This window comes from Anomaloglossus baeobatrachus, chromosome 4 (genome assembly GCF_048569485.1).
Source record: "Anomaloglossus baeobatrachus isolate aAnoBae1 chromosome 4, aAnoBae1.hap1, whole genome shotgun sequence".
NCBI lineage: Eukaryota > Metazoa > Chordata > Amphibia > Anura > Aromobatidae > Anomaloglossus > Anomaloglossus baeobatrachus.
Window position 1 is genome coordinate 508,457,871 of NC_134356.1, and position 19,724 is coordinate 508,477,594.

At 40.7% G+C, this 19,724-nt stretch overlaps 1 protein-coding gene across 1 annotated transcript in view; it reads right to left on the reverse strand.

Moving 5' to 3' along the window:
• The window catches only part of HOMER2 (homer scaffold protein 2), a 321,735-nt gene that overhangs the window by 188,844 nt on the left and 113,167 nt on the right, over positions 1–19,724 (reverse strand). Inside the window, exon 2 of the mRNA XM_075345844.1 lies at positions 7,322–7,478. Within this exon, the coding sequence (XP_075201959.1) occupies positions 7,322–7,478 (157 nt within the window). The remainder of the gene's footprint in view (positions 1–7,321; positions 7,479–19,724) is intronic.

Consider the following 19,724-nt stretch of genomic DNA (forward strand, 5'->3'; position numbering starts at 1 on the left):
AAGGGGGGGACAGGGCTGCACAGCTGAACCAGTAATAAAATGTTAAAGAGAGGTGAGGGTGCACACCTACTAGCAAACTGTCATAGGAAGAGGTAGAAGTAGGCATAGAGCACTCAACTCACCAGGTAGTATAGAAATAAGCAAAATATTTATTATAGAAATATCAGTGCAAAAAAACACCATGAAAAACAATTAAAAACACCAGGACACCTGTCCCATGAACCAAGCAATAAAGTGCAAATGCAAGGCACACAAATACATGTAATGGCAGTATAATAGTATATAATTGGCAAATACAAAGTAGCAAGACCTGTAAAAAAACACAAGGGATTTCCTCAGGCAGGTAAAAGCCCCTAACATACAGGTCAGACAACAGAAATAATTTACCAAAGGAGGTCCATGAGCCAATAGCCACCTAAGTAGGGTCAAAAAATTAAGTAATGGGGTGTCAAGAGAAATGCCCAAACCCTACGCGTGTCGCTGTCATCACAAGAGCTTCATCAAGCTCATGACTACACAGCTAACATTAACCCCAACTACCATTACCCCTATTGACATAGTACCAGGGCAATTTAGAAGAGGCAAGGCGAAGTGCCGTAATTGGCACATCTCATGTGATGTTCCACCTTTGGGGTGGCTGCAAACTGCTATTTTTAGGCTGGGAAATTATCATGGATATTCCCATCCTGATAATATCAGCCCCCAGCTGTCTGCTTTAACTTTGCTAGTTAGCAAAAATATGGGAGGTTCCATGCGGGTTTTTTTTTTTTTTTTTTAATCTATAAAGGTTAAACCAGGATAAACACCCTTTTAGTGCCTTTCATGCAGCACTAAAAGGTACAAGCTTATAACATGTAAGGAGGTTGGGACAATGATATAGCCGCAGGATATCTATCCTATCAAATATCTCTCTATCTATATATCTTTTTTTTTTTTTACCCCCATCGGGTGCCGTCCGATTTTTTTCCTTGCACCCATTGACTGGCATTGGCAAGTCTCGGCAGATATACGCGGCCATATACAGCAAGCTACGATTTTTTCCTCAGCCTGATTACAGCTGAGGAAAAACTCGCAGATGAACACAGGTACAAATATATGAAGCGACAGCAAAAGGATCACTAACTAGCTAGATAAACTCTCTTCTATAGAGGTTCTGCCAAACACTGATGTTTAAATGGGTTTATGATTCAATGACTAACAAATGCCAGTTTTAGCACTGGCTAATTGGACCCTATACTGTGTCCTTCACGTCCCACATTGATGTATCATAATTGCACAGTGAATCAGAAATGTCAGAGTTTATATCATATATGCAAATGGTGATGCCTGTAGTACATAAGTATACTGTATATGGGAGATGTATAGTGATTTGATTAAAAATAAAAATTATTCAAATTACTCCCTAAGCTCCAACATATTTCAACTTAGTTATGTGGCCTCTTCATGGGGTTCTATAGCCGCATAGTCCCCACGCCCACTGAAGAAGCCATACAACGGTCAGGAGGGTAAAAACTGGCTTTGGCTTCAAGGGGTTTAAGAGAAACTAACCTTTTTCATTCAAAATCATCCAGGCTTTGCAGAGTTATGAACTTATCTAATATAATTCATTATTTTATTTTGCTTCCTTCTTTCTCTTTCCCCCAATACTATGCTGCAGTGCCATTTCAAAGCTCCTAAGATTTCAAGGATCTTTATACTTTATTTAATCATAGCACGGGACTTCCGTTTTCTGACGGGTGGCGAGCAGAGTGGCTCAGATAGGGAAAGTCCTGATCTCTGACCGGATATAGTGTACAGATTTTTGCAAAGTTCAAAGCAGCGTCTAAATGGTAAACTGGCGATTGAAACAGTAGTGTTTGGGAGGTAAGAAAGCAAAATAAGGAGATACATGTCACAAGTTATGATTACTATAAAATATGTAATTAGTATATAGTTGAAACCAGAAATTTACATACTTTATCAAAAAAGACATATGTAGGTTTTTCTCACTATCTTGAAAATCAGAATACACCTTTTCAGTTTTAGGACAAGAACTAAAACTATTTATATTTGCCAAATGACAGAATAATGCAAGATAGAGAGACTGTTTTAAGACATTTTTATTATTTCAAAGTTTACATACATTTCATTAGTATTTGTTACCTTTGCCCTTAACCTGTATGACTTGGGATAAACTTTTAGATCTCCTTCCACAAGCTTCTCAAAATAGTTGGTAGGAATTTGGACCCATTTCTCCTGACAGAACTGGTGTAACTGAGCCATGTTGGTAGGTTACCTTGCTCGCATCGGCCTTTTAAGCTTGGAACATAAATTTTTAATAGGACTAAAATCAGGGCTTTGTGATTGCCATTCCAAAAATTGAATGTTATCCTTAAGCTATTTTGTAACCAGTTTGGCAATATGCTTCGGATCCTTGTCCATTTTGAAGACCCATTTCCGCCCAAGCTTTGACTTTCTGCCTGATGTTTTGAGATGTTGCTTCAGTATTGCCAAAATCTTCTTTCCTCATGATGTGATCTACTTTGTGAAGTACATCACTGCCTCCTCTAGAAAAACAACCCCACAACATGATGCTGCCACCCGTGTTTCACAGTTGGGATGGTGTTCTTCGGCTTCAAAGCTTCTCCCTTTTCCCTCTTAACATAACGACGGTCATTATGGCCCCTGTTTTTTCCCACCTCCTCCCTGGCGACTGGCTTCCCACTAGGGCATTACCTCCGATCTTACCTTCTAAAACTATTACACAAGCTGACAGCAACCCTTGGTCACTTCATATTCTGGGCCAGTCCGGACCTATAAACGGTCATTCTACATATCACAGGTTGGATTTTCATGTATAACCGCATTAATCACTATTTAATACTGTTCATTTTACAGCAGTGTTATTTCACGATATAATTTTGGAGAGATCTGAACCCATTTTTCATGGCTAATAATTTATTGGAGCCTGCATTAAATTATATATCCTCCCACGTTTCCATGCTTTCTAATTAATTTCAGCATAGAATTCCATATCTACAACAAAGTAAATTAGCATCCCTAACTACCTTGGACGTCTCTTTATTGGTCAATTGTGTTCCCTGATGATGGCTCACTGATTAGCTGAAACTTCAGACGGAATTACAGTACTTTAGGACATAATTGTCACCTTATTTTTGGATGCCACTGTTCAAAAAAAAATTTTTTCAATAAATCCACAAACAATCTAAAGACTTGTCATTCCTTTTTCATATTTGTGTGCCAAAGTTTTTTATCTGAGATCAGGGCTTTGTGATGGCCATTCAAAAACATTGACTTTGTTATTCTTAAGCCATTTTGTAACCGGTTTGGCAATAAGCTTCAGGTTATTGTCCATTTGGAAGATCCATTTCCGCCCAAGCTTTGAGTTCATGGCTGATGTCTTGAGATGTTGCTTCAGTATTGCCACATAATCTTCTTTCCTCATGATGCCATCTACTTTGTGAAGTACATCAGTCCCTCCTCTAGCAAGACAACCCCACACCATGATGCTGCCACCCCTGTGTTTCACAGTTGGGATGGTGTTCTTAGGCTTCAAAGCTTCTCCCTTTTCCCTTCAATCGTAATGACTGTCATTATGGCCAAACAGTTAAATTTTAGTTTTGTCAGACAAGACATGTCTCCAAAAATTAAGGACTTTGTTCCTGCTTGCATTTGCAAATATTAATCTGGCTTTTTTATGATTCTTTTGGAGTAATGGCTTCTTCCTGGCAGAGTGGACTTTCAGCCCATGTTGATACGGTACTCCTTTCCCTGTGGATAATGACGCAATCTTACCAGCTTCTGCAGCATCTTCACAAGGTCTTTTGTTCTTGGTTTGATATGCGCATGTCTTATCAAAGCATGTTCACCTCTGGTACACAGAACCAGTCTCCATCCTGAGTGGTATGATGGCTGGACATTCCCATCTTGTTTAAACATGCGTATAATTGTTTGTACAGATGAATGAGGCACATTCAGTTATCTGGATATTGCACACAAGGATGAAACAGACTTGTGCAAGTCCACAATTCTCTTCCTGAGATCTTGGTTGATTTCTTTTGACTTTCCCAAGATGCTACACAAAGAAGGAGTGTGTTTCAGGTGTGGATTAAACACATCGACAGGTATGTAACAAACTCAGATGTTGCCAATAAACCTATCAGAAGCTTCCAAAAACATAGCTTCGTCATATGGACTGTCCCATATTGTTTAAAGGTATAGTACTCTGTGTACGTAAACATTTGCCTTGCAGACAGTAATAAAAATGCCTTAAAACATTCTCTCCCTCTCTCATTCTGGCATTTGACAAACACACCGTATTATATGAGCGGGAGCAGGAGATCTAACGCTGCCAGCTTTCCCTGCCCCCAGCAGTGCTCCAGAGCGGACCCTGCAGTAATATATATATATATATATATATATATATATATATATATATATATATATATTTATATTACACACACTCATATAAGACGCACCCCCTACTTTCCCCCAAAATTTGGGGGAACAAAACTGCGTCTTATAAAGCGAAAAATACGGTAAATAATTTTGGTTCTTAATTGATCTAAAATTGGAACGGTTTATTCTGATTTCATGTCAGATAGTGAGAAAAACATGCAGATGTGTCTTTTTAGATAGTGGATGTAAACTTCTGGTTCAACTGTATGTTGTATCTCTATCATGTACGTTTTGTAAAATCAGGTGAAAACAGTGAAAAAAGTTATTCTTAAAAAGCAAAACCTACTGATATTTTAAGTTCAGGGCATATTTTATAGTTGCTTGTACCATATGAGACACGTACTAGGGCGTCTCTCCTATATCACATGCACTTTCATGTTAGAGACCACTTGAGACTTCTACACATTCAAAAGAGAGATAACAGGACCGTAGTGGATAGCGCCATTTCCCGGATCACTAGAATTGTGGAATATTTACATCATTCAGCTGAACATACTAAGAGACCAGAAGCCTTAGAAAGCTTTGATGAACATGGGTGCACAGTTACTGAATAAACAGCCAACTTTAAAGAAAATTAAGGGTGCACCACCCACTCTACATAAGACAGTGACAGGAAAGCCATTATTTTCTGTGCGGGGAAACAGTCACCCCTAATGAGAGGTTTAGTCAGGAAATCAACAAAGCAAAATAGATTTACTGAATGATTTCAAATAAACCCCTATATTACAAACTCAATTACTGCCCATTGTGAGTGCTCTCCGGCTACAGCGGATCCGGGTAAAATGGTAGAGGAGCTGTCAGACCGTTTAAGAAACTGAACTAGCTGCAGGAAATATTAGAAAATAATATTAGAAAATAAAGATACAATTGATATTAACTTGTTAAATCTCACACCACTCCAGTGTTAACACTTTAGTAGACCCTTCTCATCTTCATCATTTATGAGATCACTGACATGCCGAACCGGCAGGTGAAAGCTGCAGCCAATATCTGGCCATAGAGGTGCCGCTAGCATGTTCTGGTTCAGCACGGTATAACTGGTAAATGGGGACTAACGGAGTATTGGCTGTGGAGCGTCTGGAGATATAACAGGTCACTAATGTTTGTTTCTGTTTATACAAGAAAGTGGATTATAATAAAAATAAATACCCCTCAGACCAACGCTGTTAGCGCTGAGTGGCGGCATAGGTCCAGAAGGTGTTTTATAAATTTTTTTTTTTTTTGAAGCACCGTTGGCACATTAAGCATAACTTGTAAATGAGGAGACAACTCCTTTAAAGGGGATGTCCACTACTTTGATAACCCTTACTCATTCCCCTTATTTTCCCCTGTAAAAATAAATTGGCCATTACTCTCCTTCGGTGCCGCCTCGGTTGCAGTGATGTTGGAAGCTACGTTCCCGGAGCCACTTGACATTCTGACATGCGAGCCCTGTGACCCAATCAGCATCTATCCCCACCTTCAGATGTTTGAGTAGGATGTGAGCGCTGCGCTAACTTCTAGCTCAAACATCTGAAGTAGGAGTGGAGGAAGCCAGCACTGATTGGTCACGGGGCCCACATGTCATAATGTCATGTAGGGATTGAGAACACGGCTTCAGAGATCGCTGGAACCGCAACCGCATTTATTTTTATGGGAGCGGACAAGGTGAATGAGAAGGGGGTCGTCGGAATAGTGGACAATCCCTTTAAGCCCTTAATACCCATTACTGATGAGCGAGCACTACCATGCTCCGACCTAAGGTGTATGGTTTTTTTCTAATTTTTCAGATCTGTTAAAAAGAAGTATTGATGATCATTGGTGATGAGTGAGCGCTACCATGCTCGGGTGCTCTGTATTCGTTAAGAGCAGTTGGATGCTTGGCGAGACTCAAGTACCCAAGTATAATGGAAGTCAATGGGGAATTCGAGCATCTCTGGAAATTCTTCAGGAAAAATGCTTCAGTTCCCCATTGACTTCCATTATACTCGGTACTCGAGTTGCACCCATCTGAGCCTTAAACTGCTCTTAACGCGTACAGAGCACCCGATCATGGTAGAGCTCGCATCACTACTAATCATCAATACTCCTTGTTAACAGATCTGAAGAATTAGAAAAAAAATAAAAAACACACTTCAGGATGGGGTCACACTGGCGTATAGCATCAAATGCGAGTGTATCGGATGTGATATGCTAATGACACTCGGTTTAAACTCTGCTCTGACTCTCTTGCATGAGAGAATTTGTTTACAGACGGAGAGATTAATTTTTTCATCTTCTCCATTGCCTGTCTCAGTGTATTATAGGACTGCACGCAGAAGACATCAGAGTGCAGTTCAACGTTTCACACGCACCTATAGACTTATGTGTGCACGTGATTCGAGACACTGGCAATCGCAGCATGTAGCAATTTTTTTTTTCTTTCTCGCGCTGAATCGGCATGAGAAAATACAACGCTGATCGGCACTAACCCATAGTAGAACAATTGAGTGAATTCTGATAAAACCTTGGCTAGCACTTGTTGGAATTATACGGTGATGTGAGCGAAATTTTGACAAAAATACAACGGGTGTCAGCTGTATTCAATTATTTTGAGTGAGGCTGAGCAAATCTAGTCATAATGTGGCCACAAGAATGCAAATGACATTCTCATTGGCCTCCTGGGCCGGTGCCGCCTCTCTGCACTCACTATTACATTCCTCGCAAGATGGATGCAGAAATCAGTGCAAAGGTGCATCACAGATCTGGAAGGGGGTTATAGTTTTTCTCTGGAACCACTATAGGACCATTAAGCAGAATATGAAACCCCTTTAAGTCAAATAATATATCATAAAGTTGAATAATAAGGCAAATATAATTTCTAATCATATGAAACCGTACGCACCTTGGTCCCATCGACACTGATAATTCTATAGCTGTTCCTTGTGCTGTCATAAAAATATGAGACCGTTACTGCTTGTTTGCTTGCTGGGACCCAGTTCTTCTTCGTGCTGGGATCTATTTGGAAGACATGTGCTCTTGTCGTGAAGATGGGTTGTTCTCTAAGGGAAAGAAGAAAAAAAAAAAAGATACTTTTTTAGTCAGTAATCAAGTAATATTCCAATAGATTAACTGTAATACAAACAGTTTACAATGCTATATAGAAAATACATCCTGTGACTGTTGCAGGGATTTAAAGGAAACCTGTCACCGGATGTTTATATACTTACCTAACGGTCGGTGTGGAGCAGACTGGCCGGATAGGCGTCTCGATTCACCGGGTTCCGCGCTCCTGAGCAGGGCAGATCAAGTGCGCCTGCGCAGGACCTCACGGTCGGCTAGTGTAGTTGATGTGGAACGCGTCATCCACACTAGCTTCAGGAGGAGGACAAAGATGGCCGAAAGAGGAGGCGCGGGACCCAGAGAATGGAGACGCCCATCCGACCAGTCTGCTCCGCACAGACCGTTAGGTAAGCATTATAAACATCCGGTGACAAGTTCCCTTTAAAGAAGATTTTTCACTAGTTTGAATATATTAAACTGGTCACATTATGGAATAGTGACTGCAGAGCTGAGTAAAACAGTTTTATATTTTTCACTTCTCCTCTAAGTTGTGGAGATATTAGCTCGCAATGTTCAGGTTACAATTTACGTTCTAATACAACTAGGAATTACCAGAGATTTATTTTTGGGGCGTGTACTTCTTCCCCTGCAGTATTTTGAACAATCACAAACATGAGGCAGCGAGACAAAGGGGAGAAAAAAAAAATAACACGCCCTCTTCTCCAGACTGATCTCTGCAGCTACTGGGTAGAGATACAGCAATGCTGAGTAATATATCATTACAAACACTTCCAGATCTCATAATATATAGTGAATGTCAGCACTGCTATACTCAAGCCAGCTGCTGCAGGATTGTTAGAAGTCACTAAAGTGATCAATCAGCAGTCTTCACAGGTGATCAGCAAAAACAGTGATCACAAATACTTTAGTAAGGAGATTGATACTTCTGCACTCACCGGGTCAAATAATTATTCTTTATAATGGCATATTCTGAATATTTAGTAAACTAAAACACACATAGCCAGCTTACAGCTGTTTCACATTCATCATGACACGTCCTTTATCTCATGTCATGGAACAGATCTGGAAGTGTTTGTAATAATATATAACTGCGCACTGCTGCACACTTTATGCATTATTACAAACCCTTCCAGATCTCATCTCATTGCAATCAGTGTGGGGTAAAAGGGCGAGATGACAGCTGTGTGAAATTAGATCTGGAAGGTTTTTTTTTACATTTTACACATTATACGTAATGAGGGAGCCATCTTTCCTGAGCTGACAGAGAACTATTGTCTGCAAATGAACCATTATTCCAAATTTCTCAAGCAGTTTAGATCAGTTTTTGACAAAGTCCCCCAAAATTGTAAATTGCGTAAAACATCTCAAAAAGTCACAAACAGCGCAAAAATAAAATTTCTGGTTTTTGCACCATGCTCACCAACTGAAAATGTGGACATTGTGTGCCAAAAGGGGGTATAGTAAAACATGTTGCGTACACATACCCTTTTCTCAAGTGAGTACCGTCGATAATGCTACTGAAAATGCGTGGGGGAAAAAAAAGCTAAAAAGGATAAACACATGCATTGCAACATAAAACAACATGCCATGCATACATCGTCTGAGCTTCTTTACAAAGGAGCCTGTCAGGTCCCCTATGCACCCAGAGCCACGAGCAGTTCTGGGTGCATATTGCTAATCCCTGCCTAAACGTCCCTGTATACACTAGGACAGATAAAGATCTTTAGAAAAAGTATTTCTAAAGATCTTTTAATCTTATATTAATGAGCGAGGGGCCTAGTCCCCTGGGCGTTATGTCCCCCAACTAGTCTCCCTCTTCGCATATTAGCACGCCCACAGGGGTGTACAGACATGCTATTCAGTGCAGCGTCACCAGTGGTGCCGCGCGTACTTGTTTTCTCTGTGACTGCGCTTCTGAATGCCCGACCCTTCAAGTCATGCGTTTTGGATGCATTTTTGGTGTCAAAGGCAGTGTTTACACTTGTCAAAGTCTGCCAGAGGGTGCACTTTTTATGACAATTACAGAACGCAGCGTGCGCACATACCCTTAAATATGCGTGCACATTCCCCTTACACAGAATTTTTACCCTTTATGCCATAAAATATTGCAAATTTTGGAGCAAATATGCATCTAGTCATAAGAATTTTAGATTTTCTGACTGTAGGACAGTCTAAAACTGCAGAGAATTATTAAGGGCCATGTGTCTTAAGAAATTTGGCGCAATCTACTTAGAGCAACTGTCATTTTAATTTTTATTTCAGAAATCAATAGTACATACCGATAATATAACACTATTATATTTCTTATCAGACAAATTTGCTTTTTTGCCAGAATTGATCAGTCATTATCAAAATTCGCAATTCTGAGGTAAAATCTGTATTCAATGAAGACTTTCCCATTACTGAGATAGGAGATGGCAGTTATTATGTAAGGCTGGTTTCACACTACGTTTATTTAACATCCGTCCATAACGTTTTTTTGCTGCAAAAGCGGATCCTGCTTTTACAGCAAAAAACGCATGTAAACGCATGTTTACTTTGCAGGATCATGTCACTGGATGTTTAGGGGCGGGCATTGGAGTCATGTGATCGGGAGTGAGGGGAACTAGACTGGGAGCCGGCTTCTGACAGCTGCAGACGCTGGTAACCAAGGTAAACATCGGCCTTGGATACCCGATATTTATCTTGGTTACGAGTGTCTGCAGCTGCTAGGAGCAGGGCTGCCTGCACACGTAACCAACGTAAACATCGGGTAACTAAGAGAAGTGGTTACCCGATATTTACCTTGGTTACGAGTGTCCGCAGCTCTCAGGTGGGAGAGAGAGGGAGGAGAGGAAGGGGGAGAGACAGAGAGAGGGTGAGGGAGGGAGTAGAGAGATAGACAGATCACGCGAGACTGGTTCTGGGCATGCTCAGTACTTTCTGGGCATGCTCAGTACAAAAGCAGGATCCTGTCTATCAGCACGCCAGCGTTCACCTGCGTTTGCGTGCTGTTTAGTCAGGATCCAGCAATTTGCAGTATTTGGACGCAGCTCAAAAACGCTACAAGTAGCGTTTTTGAAAGATGTTAAAAAACTGCAAGTCGCTGGATCCTCACTATAACGCACGCAAACGCAGGTGAACGCATGTTAACGCGAGTCCATTGCAAATGCATTGAAATGAAAACGCATTTGCACTGGATCCGCTTTTCCGCTAAAAAAACGTTATGGACGGATGTTAAATAAACGTAGTGTGAAACCAGCCTAAAAGTGTTTGGATGAATCTGGAGAACAATAGAAAAATGATAGCGATTACAAACTTGTGAATCGAAAACCTCCACCCATTGTGTAACCAAAAGAAGCAAACCGGACAAGAATATGACCAGACCACAATCCGTATGCCAAGGAATTCAGAAAATAGGTGAGTTAGGAGAGGGAGATAATCACAGACTAATCGGATCTCAGGGTCATCTTCAGATGAATGGAATAGTTGACATGCAGTTAAACAAAACTAAATTAATTATAAAACTGAAATGATAAAGCTTATAGCAATACGGCTAGGAAAAAGACACTTATTATTGAGGTTATCAAACCAGGAGACACTTGAGATAAAGTGTGATCAGGGGCATGGCTGATCCTTTTTACAGAAAGATTGAAACATTTCAGTTTTCCCATTAAAGGGGTATTCTCATCTCCAAATCCTATCCCAATATGTAGCAGCTGCAATAATATTAACATATATCTCCAATTAGAAATGTAGTATAGTTCTTCTGATTCACTGTTGTTTACCTCATGTTCAGGGCATTGCAGGACCTTAGGTATCCATGGTTATAACCACGAGCAAGTAACTGACTATATGCGTGGTCGTAATCATGGATACCTAAAGTCCTGCAATGCCCTGAACATGAGGTAAGCAACATAGTGAATCAGAAGAACTATACTACATGTCTAATTGGAGGCATTTGCAAATATTACACTTTGTACATATTGGAATAGGATCCTGGAGATGGGAATAACCCTTTAATGTAATGCTGAATCCATTTAAAATTTGCAGAGTTGAGAAAGTTTTAAAAGTTATAACTAGTAATTAACCAAAATGAAGCCACACAACCAGCACCCTCTATTCTGCACCTGAAGACGACCACTGAAGTCTCCCATATATATTTAGTAAATATTTGTATTGTCCATAATGCAGAAATTCTGGAACTTTCTTAGATCTATCAGATGTGTTATTTTTCCGTTATTCATCATGAAAATGTATGACTAAGTTGACAACTTTGCGTAAGGAATTCTCTTGTCAAAGTGTGTCCCTTCAAAGTTTAGCACTGGCACCACGTCTAGATGGTGTATGTACACGTCCACCCAACTGACACTCAAGTCTGACTTCACTCATTTTCCGAAGAGCTTACAAAGGATTGAGAAAAGCTGCTCCAAAATTGATATATCATGGTGAATACAAGTATTTATAAAACTGGATTTCAGAAGTGGCGACAGGTCTTCTTTAAAGGGGTTGACCAGGCATGGGGTTAAAGTCTGCAGCAACCATGTGACTTCTCACAGTACGCAGTGCTGTCAGGATTCTCTGATGCTGGGAGTGTGACTGCAAGTATAATTTACATACATGCGGTCACATCACGACTAGACGTGCTCATCCTCACTCATTACAAGTGAATTGAGTAAAGCCAGACATATCAAGTTGGAAAGTGGCAAAAAGTATACAAATGGCGTACTTGCAGTCATATAACCACCTGCCCTCGGCAAATCCTGACAACCGAGTGAGAGTGACTGCAGACTTGAGCCCAAAGAAAGCTCTTCATCATTCTCCTCTCCTTTGGTTCTAGCCAGTCTCAATGAGAGGTAGCAGAAAAAAAAAAAAAACCGTGTACAGTTTTTCACACAGATTCCTTTTTTATCTCTGTACCATCAACAAGCATCAACATCTTTTCCCAAGCTTCCAGCCAACTTTCTCTAAAGGATGACATTGAGGGAAAATAATTCCTTGGCTGCAGGTCTGTTACACAAGAAGAGCTATAAAAAGACTAAGCCAGTAATTTTAATAAAGCTAAAAAAATAAAAATAGAAAAAAAAAATGCCGGGAGAAGATAAGTTTTAGAATATTATTTACAAGAAGCGGAATAATACTTGAACTCTCCGACTAGCATTGATTGTTTTCCCGCAGTATTCTACCGGTCTGTCTCAATGGCAAAATCAATATTTTAAAACACCAATTATATTCTATTCTTTCAATTTGTGAAAAAGCTGCGTAGAAATATTGGTTTGTAAATCTGTACGTGATGCTAAGGTGAGGCAAAAATAAATATATGGATACAAGAAATCGGGCAAGAAATGGATACGGAGAAAGGTCAAACGAAGATATCAAACAGGTTGAATTTCTGTTATCTTCCTAAAGCAAGCGCACAGTGTGAGGCAAGACGAGAAAGGAGACAGTGGAGACACTGAAGAGCTAAAGAAAAATCTGTTCTGTATTCGGAATAAAAGCCCCCAAAACAGACAGATCCCAGCACAGAAACCAGGGAAAAATGACAAAAGCTTTCCAAAAAAAACCCAAAACACATTATTACCTTAAGTCACTGATCCTCTAACGCTCACAGCAATGTCACCTTTACAAAAGCCTATGCACACAAAGGTTGTTTGGACTCTGGGGTGTACTGATGATTTAATAGCTAAGGGGGGTCTAGATCTCTCACCCTGACAGCAGATGTCGAGGGAAAGCAAAAATACACAGTAGAGAAAGTTTTTTTACCCTTCAATTGGAGTTTACCATAAATTATAGAATTCACTTTTTTTTTTAAAAAAAAAAAAAAAAACAGGGAAATTATTTCCATAAAGAACAGAGGTTCTGATCTGGCATAAATCCTAGGTCATATGAAAAGGCTTGTTAAAGGGCCACTTTTGACTTTTAGGATTGCTACTTCCAATAGGTGGCACTAGAGTTTGTCTCCTTCCTCCCTGAAGAGGCAATTTGAATATTTCCTAGAGGAGCATTGCAGCTATAAGACTCCTCACCACTGACAGCCAGATTTTCCCCTTAGACCCCAGTAGAGGTTCTCATTCAGCCAGATCAGATCTCATTCTTTCCACTGAAGAGGGACAATCATCCCGAAACACCGTGTCTGCAAATTGAGGTTCTGATCAGGCATAAATCCTAGGTCATATGAAAAGGCTTGTTAAGGGTCACTTAACTTTTAGGATTGCTACTTCCAGTAGGTGGCACTAGAGATTCTCTCTTCAGGGAGGAAGGAGACTATTTGAATATATTCCCCAGGGGAGCATTGCAGCTATAAGACTCCTTACCACTGGCAGCCAGATTGGTTTGTCAGTCTCCGCAAGAAGAAAAGTTCTGCCCTTAGATCCTATAAAGAAATGATCATTTTAGATATTTGGGATTCACAAGTGTCATCTCAATTCTTCTAAAGTTACTGCGCGGCAATCCAAAAATACTGGTATTACAGTGTCCATCCAATGTTATTGTCCAATCTAATCTGACTGAACAAGTGTAGAGACAAATCTATACCTTGGTCAGTGTAGTTGTGTATGATACTTGCCAGGAATCGTACAAGGTCTATTAACCTTCACCTATGGGCGATTTTTCTTTTTTTTTTTCTCCCCTTCTACCAAGAGCCATAACTTTTAGGCTATGTGCCCACGTTGCGTTCTGTCCCTGCAGAAATTTCTGCAGCGATTTGAACAGCACATGTGCGCTTCAAATCGCTGTAGAAACAGTCCATAATGAAAAGCAGATTTCATGCGGTCTGGATGCAGCCCCTCCCATAGACAGAGCAAGACCTGCATACAAAGCACATGAAAGAAGTGACATGTCACTTCTTACAACGCAGCGCTTCGACAGCAGCTGAAGCGCTGCGCTCTAATACGCCACATGGGCATGGATTATGCACAATCTTCATAGATTGTGCTGGGGACACAGGACACATGCGGTTACGCTGCAGTGCAGATCGAGCGTAACTACATGAAAATACGCTACGTGGGCACATAGCGTTACATTTTTCTGTCAATACAGCCATATGAGGGCTTGTTTTTTATGGGACGAGTTGTACTTTTGAACTATCCCATTCATTCTGCCCCACCCTTTGTCAGCAGTTGCCCAATTAGCAACTTGGGTAGGCATCTCTGAATTTGTTTTGCACAGTGCCGCATGTACAGGGGCAGACAATTCATTACTGCAGCCGCACAAGGGCCCAACAAGAGATGTGTGTGCGCGCGCGCGGGAAGGGGGGGGGATTTCTACCACCAAAGGAGGTTGGAATTGTGCTTTTTGATGAGCTCTTTATCCTCCCCTTTTTTTCTCTTTTATAGTAAATTTAATAATAAATAGTAACCTTTACATATGCTCCACACAGAACTGACCAGCCAATCACAGTGATTGCCGATGCAGGGATCAGTACAGACCCCCGGGGCGACGTGCAGGGATGGTCTGCTGTCAGAGAGAGCAGCCTTCTTTCCTAGGTCACTGTGTGATGCAACAGATATACATCGGTTTGCGGGAATGCACTTCCCGCAGTGCCAAATGTATGGCGGATGTCGTATAGGGGTTAACGGCATAGAACCTGTGCCCAACCCTCAATGATCCTCATACTTGTGGCTCGGTAACCAACATCCTTAACTTGGTGCAACTGGGACTCACCATGCCCAATCTCAGCTTGAAAATAGAAGACTGAAAGTAAACTTTAAAAAGGTGTGCGCTGTATACAACTTTTTTTTTTTCTTTAAAAGGGTGCCTGACAATTACAAGTAACCAGTTGATTGCTATATTCAGTCTAGGGTAAGATTATAGCTAGTCAGATATTTGTGTTTCTACAAAAAAAAAGCTCAGTATTGATTTTGCCAATTATAAAATGGCAAATATCCTATACCACATTGCTATGTATAACATTCACTCACCCCTCCACCCATAGGAGAGGTTTAGTGTCTAAGCGCACGTTGCGTTTTTTCATGTATTTACGCAGAGTTTTAAACTGCACCATAAACGCATGCGTTCTGCGTCCCCGGCAAAGTCTATGACAATTTGTAAATTCCATGCGCACGTTGCATTTTAAAACGCGTTTTTGATTCCAAATTTTTGAGAAAATCGATGCTTTCTAAAAAGCAACATGTCATTTATTTTGTGCGTTCTGGATGCATTTCCCTCGGTCTGTGGGAGAGCAAGCATCCAGAACGCATCCATTCTGCATTCAAAATATAACCTAAACGCTGCGTTTTATTTGTCACGCCAGAACACAACATGCGCACAAACCCTAACAGTGTTAGATTTATGACAAAAACTCTCTCCAACCCCCCCCCCTCATCCTCGTCATCCTATCAAGGACTGATGGCCATTAACATAACTGAATGCGTACACAGTGGCTGTCATCAGGAAACGGAGGGTGAAGAACTTACCGGTCCCACAACACGTCCTGCAGGTCCCACTCAGCCATTGTCTCCCAGCTGCTTCTGCTTCCGGGTCCGATCATTAACTTCCGGTGGTATTCACTGCACTGCTCATCACTCGGCAGTCTTCGGCCATGTTTGCAGAGACGTCAGGATTCACCGAAGTCCATGGCTTAGCCATGTACTCGACTGAACTTTGACTATCAGTGTCAGCCTGCTTCTCGCTCTGGTGAGACGCTTGTCTGTACAAAGTGATGAATCAGAGCTGACATTGCTTACTCGACTCGTCCAGCGACCCTGATGGCGGTGGCACGCTGGGTACTAATGGGGTTAGGGCCAGCTTTGTATTATCAGCTGGTACTAAGCCCGAAATTCATGGTGTCATGCCAAATTAGAAATGGTCACCATGAATTTCTTGTAAACAGTCTAAAAAAAACAAAAAAAATCTTATTAGAGAAAAAAAAAAAAATTAGAGTCACCATCTTGATTATAAAAAAGTCCTTAGTCTGACGTAGTCTACAGGGAGAGCAATGTCAGCTCTGCTTCATCGCTCTGTACAGACAAGTGTCTATACAGAGCGAAAAGCAGGGAGAGCAATATCAGCTCTGCTTCATCACTCTGTACAGAGTACAGATAAGCGTCTATACAGAGCGAGAAGCAGGCTGACAGTGATAGTCAAGGTTCAATCGAGTCCATGGCTAAGCCATGGACTTGGGTGAACCCTGACGTCACTGCGAACACGGATGAAAAAAGCCGAAGCCTGCCGAGTGACGAGCAGTGCAGTGAATATCACCGGAAGTTAAAGATCGGACCCGGAAGCAGAAGCAGCCGGGAGACAGCTGCTGAGCAGGTCTGCAGGACGCGTGACAGGACCGGTAACTTTAATGAAAGTGTTTATTATTAACTATATTCTTTATTTTACAGCCCCCCTCCCCGCCCCATCCCATAACTGTAAAGTCCAAGCTTGGGGTTCGGAAGCAAGTTTGCATCATCTTTGGCCCTGAACTCGAACTTTACAAAACGTTTTGGCGAACATCGGGAGGGTTCGCCCATCACTACTAGTGAGGAGTGCCCTATCTATAGAAACAGTAGAGTCAATGACTCAGATGCAGGATTGTGAACTGTATATGGATAAGATGGATGACTCTTCTCAGCTTGAGTCTGCAGGACACAGCATCCATGGATTCCATTAAAAAAATAAATCACATTTTGATTCATCTAACCACACAACAGTTTTAGTTTTTGCCTCAGTCCATTTTAAATGAGCTTTTGCCCAGATATGACAATTGGTGAACTTCTAACCATCTTTTTCTGTGAGACTCTGCCTCTCTATCATGCTCTTTTTATACAGAGCCATATGACTTAATGAACACAGCTGGTTTCAATTAACTGGTTCACAGTTTTCAATTAACACCACTTACTTTTCTAGCCTTTTGTTAACCCTGTTCCAACTTTTTTTTTATGTCTCGTTGCCATCGATTTCTAAATGTTATTTTTTTTTTTTATAAATGTAATGGTATAAATGTCTACTTTTCAACTTATGGTCTGTGTTTTATGTTCTGTTGTGAATAAAACATGACTAAGAGATTTTCAAAACCTATCCTCGTTTTGTTTACAGTTTACACAACATCGCAACTTATTTGTAATTGGGATTGTAGTAATCGGTAAACCTACAAAAATGAGAAAACTAAAGTTTAGTGTACTAGGATAGCATGTGGTTATACAGATTAGAGAAGCGGCTCCTGATAAATAAATATAATCTACATTGTATTTGATGGACATGCACTAGTAGGGAAGAAGAGAAGATGAAACGCTAGCATGTCTATAAATAAACAAACAGACGCCAGCATCTCAATGGCTTCAACAGTCAGCATTTTACACATTGCTTTGTTATCCGCTTCTATTATTGGCTAGTAAATACCTTGTGTGACTTTATGTTCCACAGTCACATTTGTTCAGGCAAAGAGAGGAGCAATTGAAATTCATCATCTTGATTTAGACATGGATTTGAAGCACGGAAAGTTATACACAATCACTAATCACAAAGTGATGAAACGTAGATCATAAACATAGGGTTTCACCTTAACTAAACACTGTTAGGTTATGTGCACACGTTAATGGTGTAGAATAATAATAGTTAATATAATAAGTGAATTAATATTAGCATTATTTAGCGCTATTAATTCCATAGCACTTTACATAGAGTATTTTCCAAGTTGTTTCTTGAGCAGCTCTGAGCTGTGCAGTCTCCTTAGCTTCCTTACTGCCTGGTTTCCAGCATTGTGGGCTCACCGCTGAGTGACAGCTCAGGCAAATAGAACTATAATATTAGTAGAATGATAGAGCTCAGCACAAGTTCTGCTGTAATACCTTCAACTCTCAGTGGTTTGTTCCAAGTTTACACTATGATAACTATATTTACACACAGATGACAAGGCATTTGATCAACACACAGGTCTGAACAGAAGCAGAGAGCTGTGATTAGGAGACCTGCTGTGAAAGCTGGGGGCTGGTAATTTACAACTGCATCTATTTTTATAAAATAAGAGGGAGAAAGGGGAGATGAAATGGGTGAACAAATAGCTGCTGTACAAAAATCAATGGTCTGGGGAGATGTGACAGGTATGTTAAGAGTTAACCCCTCTCCTGAAATGAAACTACTGTGCACTATGCCTGTAGGCCAAGTTTGAAGGAAACTAGCAGAATACTATAAAAGATAAAATTTCACACTGCAAGAGAAAATGGCAGTAGCTTGAAAAAGCAAGTCAACTGCAAACTTGCTTATTTTCATGCTAGCTAATTAAAGATATTTAAGAACACCTCTAAGTATTTCCGGTAGATATTTTTGTACCCGAAACCTCACTAGGTAGGAAAAACGCTACATGAAATGTATGGGTTTTTCTTCTTTCCCCTTCATCAGAATGAGTTATAAAAAATGCTGCAGAAAGAATTGACATTTCTGAATTCTCATTTGCTGGTACTGTAAAATACAGAGTGGGGGGGGGTTTGTGGACAAACATAGCAAAAAACACAACATGTGAACAAGTCCTCTCTTTATCTGCACAACTCCGTAGCTTAGCTGTTTTTAGTTGTTTGGAGAAGCATTTCTTATAGCTTTATAAAGCAAAGCGCTCTCTAGGTCCTTCTCGACACCAGGACCTGATGCGGCTACTCCTGTCCCTCGTGGACTATGTGCAAACTAAAAGCCGCTACACTGCAATTATCAGATTAATTCATCATAAGCAGGCGACTGCCTGACACAAGACGTTCTAAGAGAACCTGTTCACCATTTGTCTTCGCTTCCGATGTGGCAGCTACTTCCAAACCTTTTACCGCAGGAAGACATTGTTCTCGCTGCAATCAGGCTGCTGTTGATTGACAGGATGCTACCGCACTCCTCAGCGGCTTCTAATGTCACATTGTCAGGCTGGTAAAAGTACACCACCCCTGAAGTAAGTAGGAGCACAGTGTGTTTGATGTGGAGATAATGGCTGTAAATGATGCAATTTGTTCATGAGAAAAACGGAAAGAAGCAGAGTAAGGTCACTGAAATTGTAACAAACCATACTGATCCTGCCAAAGAGACGATTCTCAGAGCTCTGCAAATGTCAGAAAGCGAGAAGAGTGAGATAATGCGAAAAAGGAGTATAGTATTACAGCGGGGTCTGGAATTTTATCAACCAATAAACTATCATTTTGAGGCCTTATAACTTGTGCTGCACCAACTCTAATCCGATCCCATAAAGGGTCATAGATAATGCACTATATCAGCGGCAACAAGTTTTTCATTTTATAAACTCAGCACAAATTTTCATAACTGGGAAAATGAATCTTCTTGGA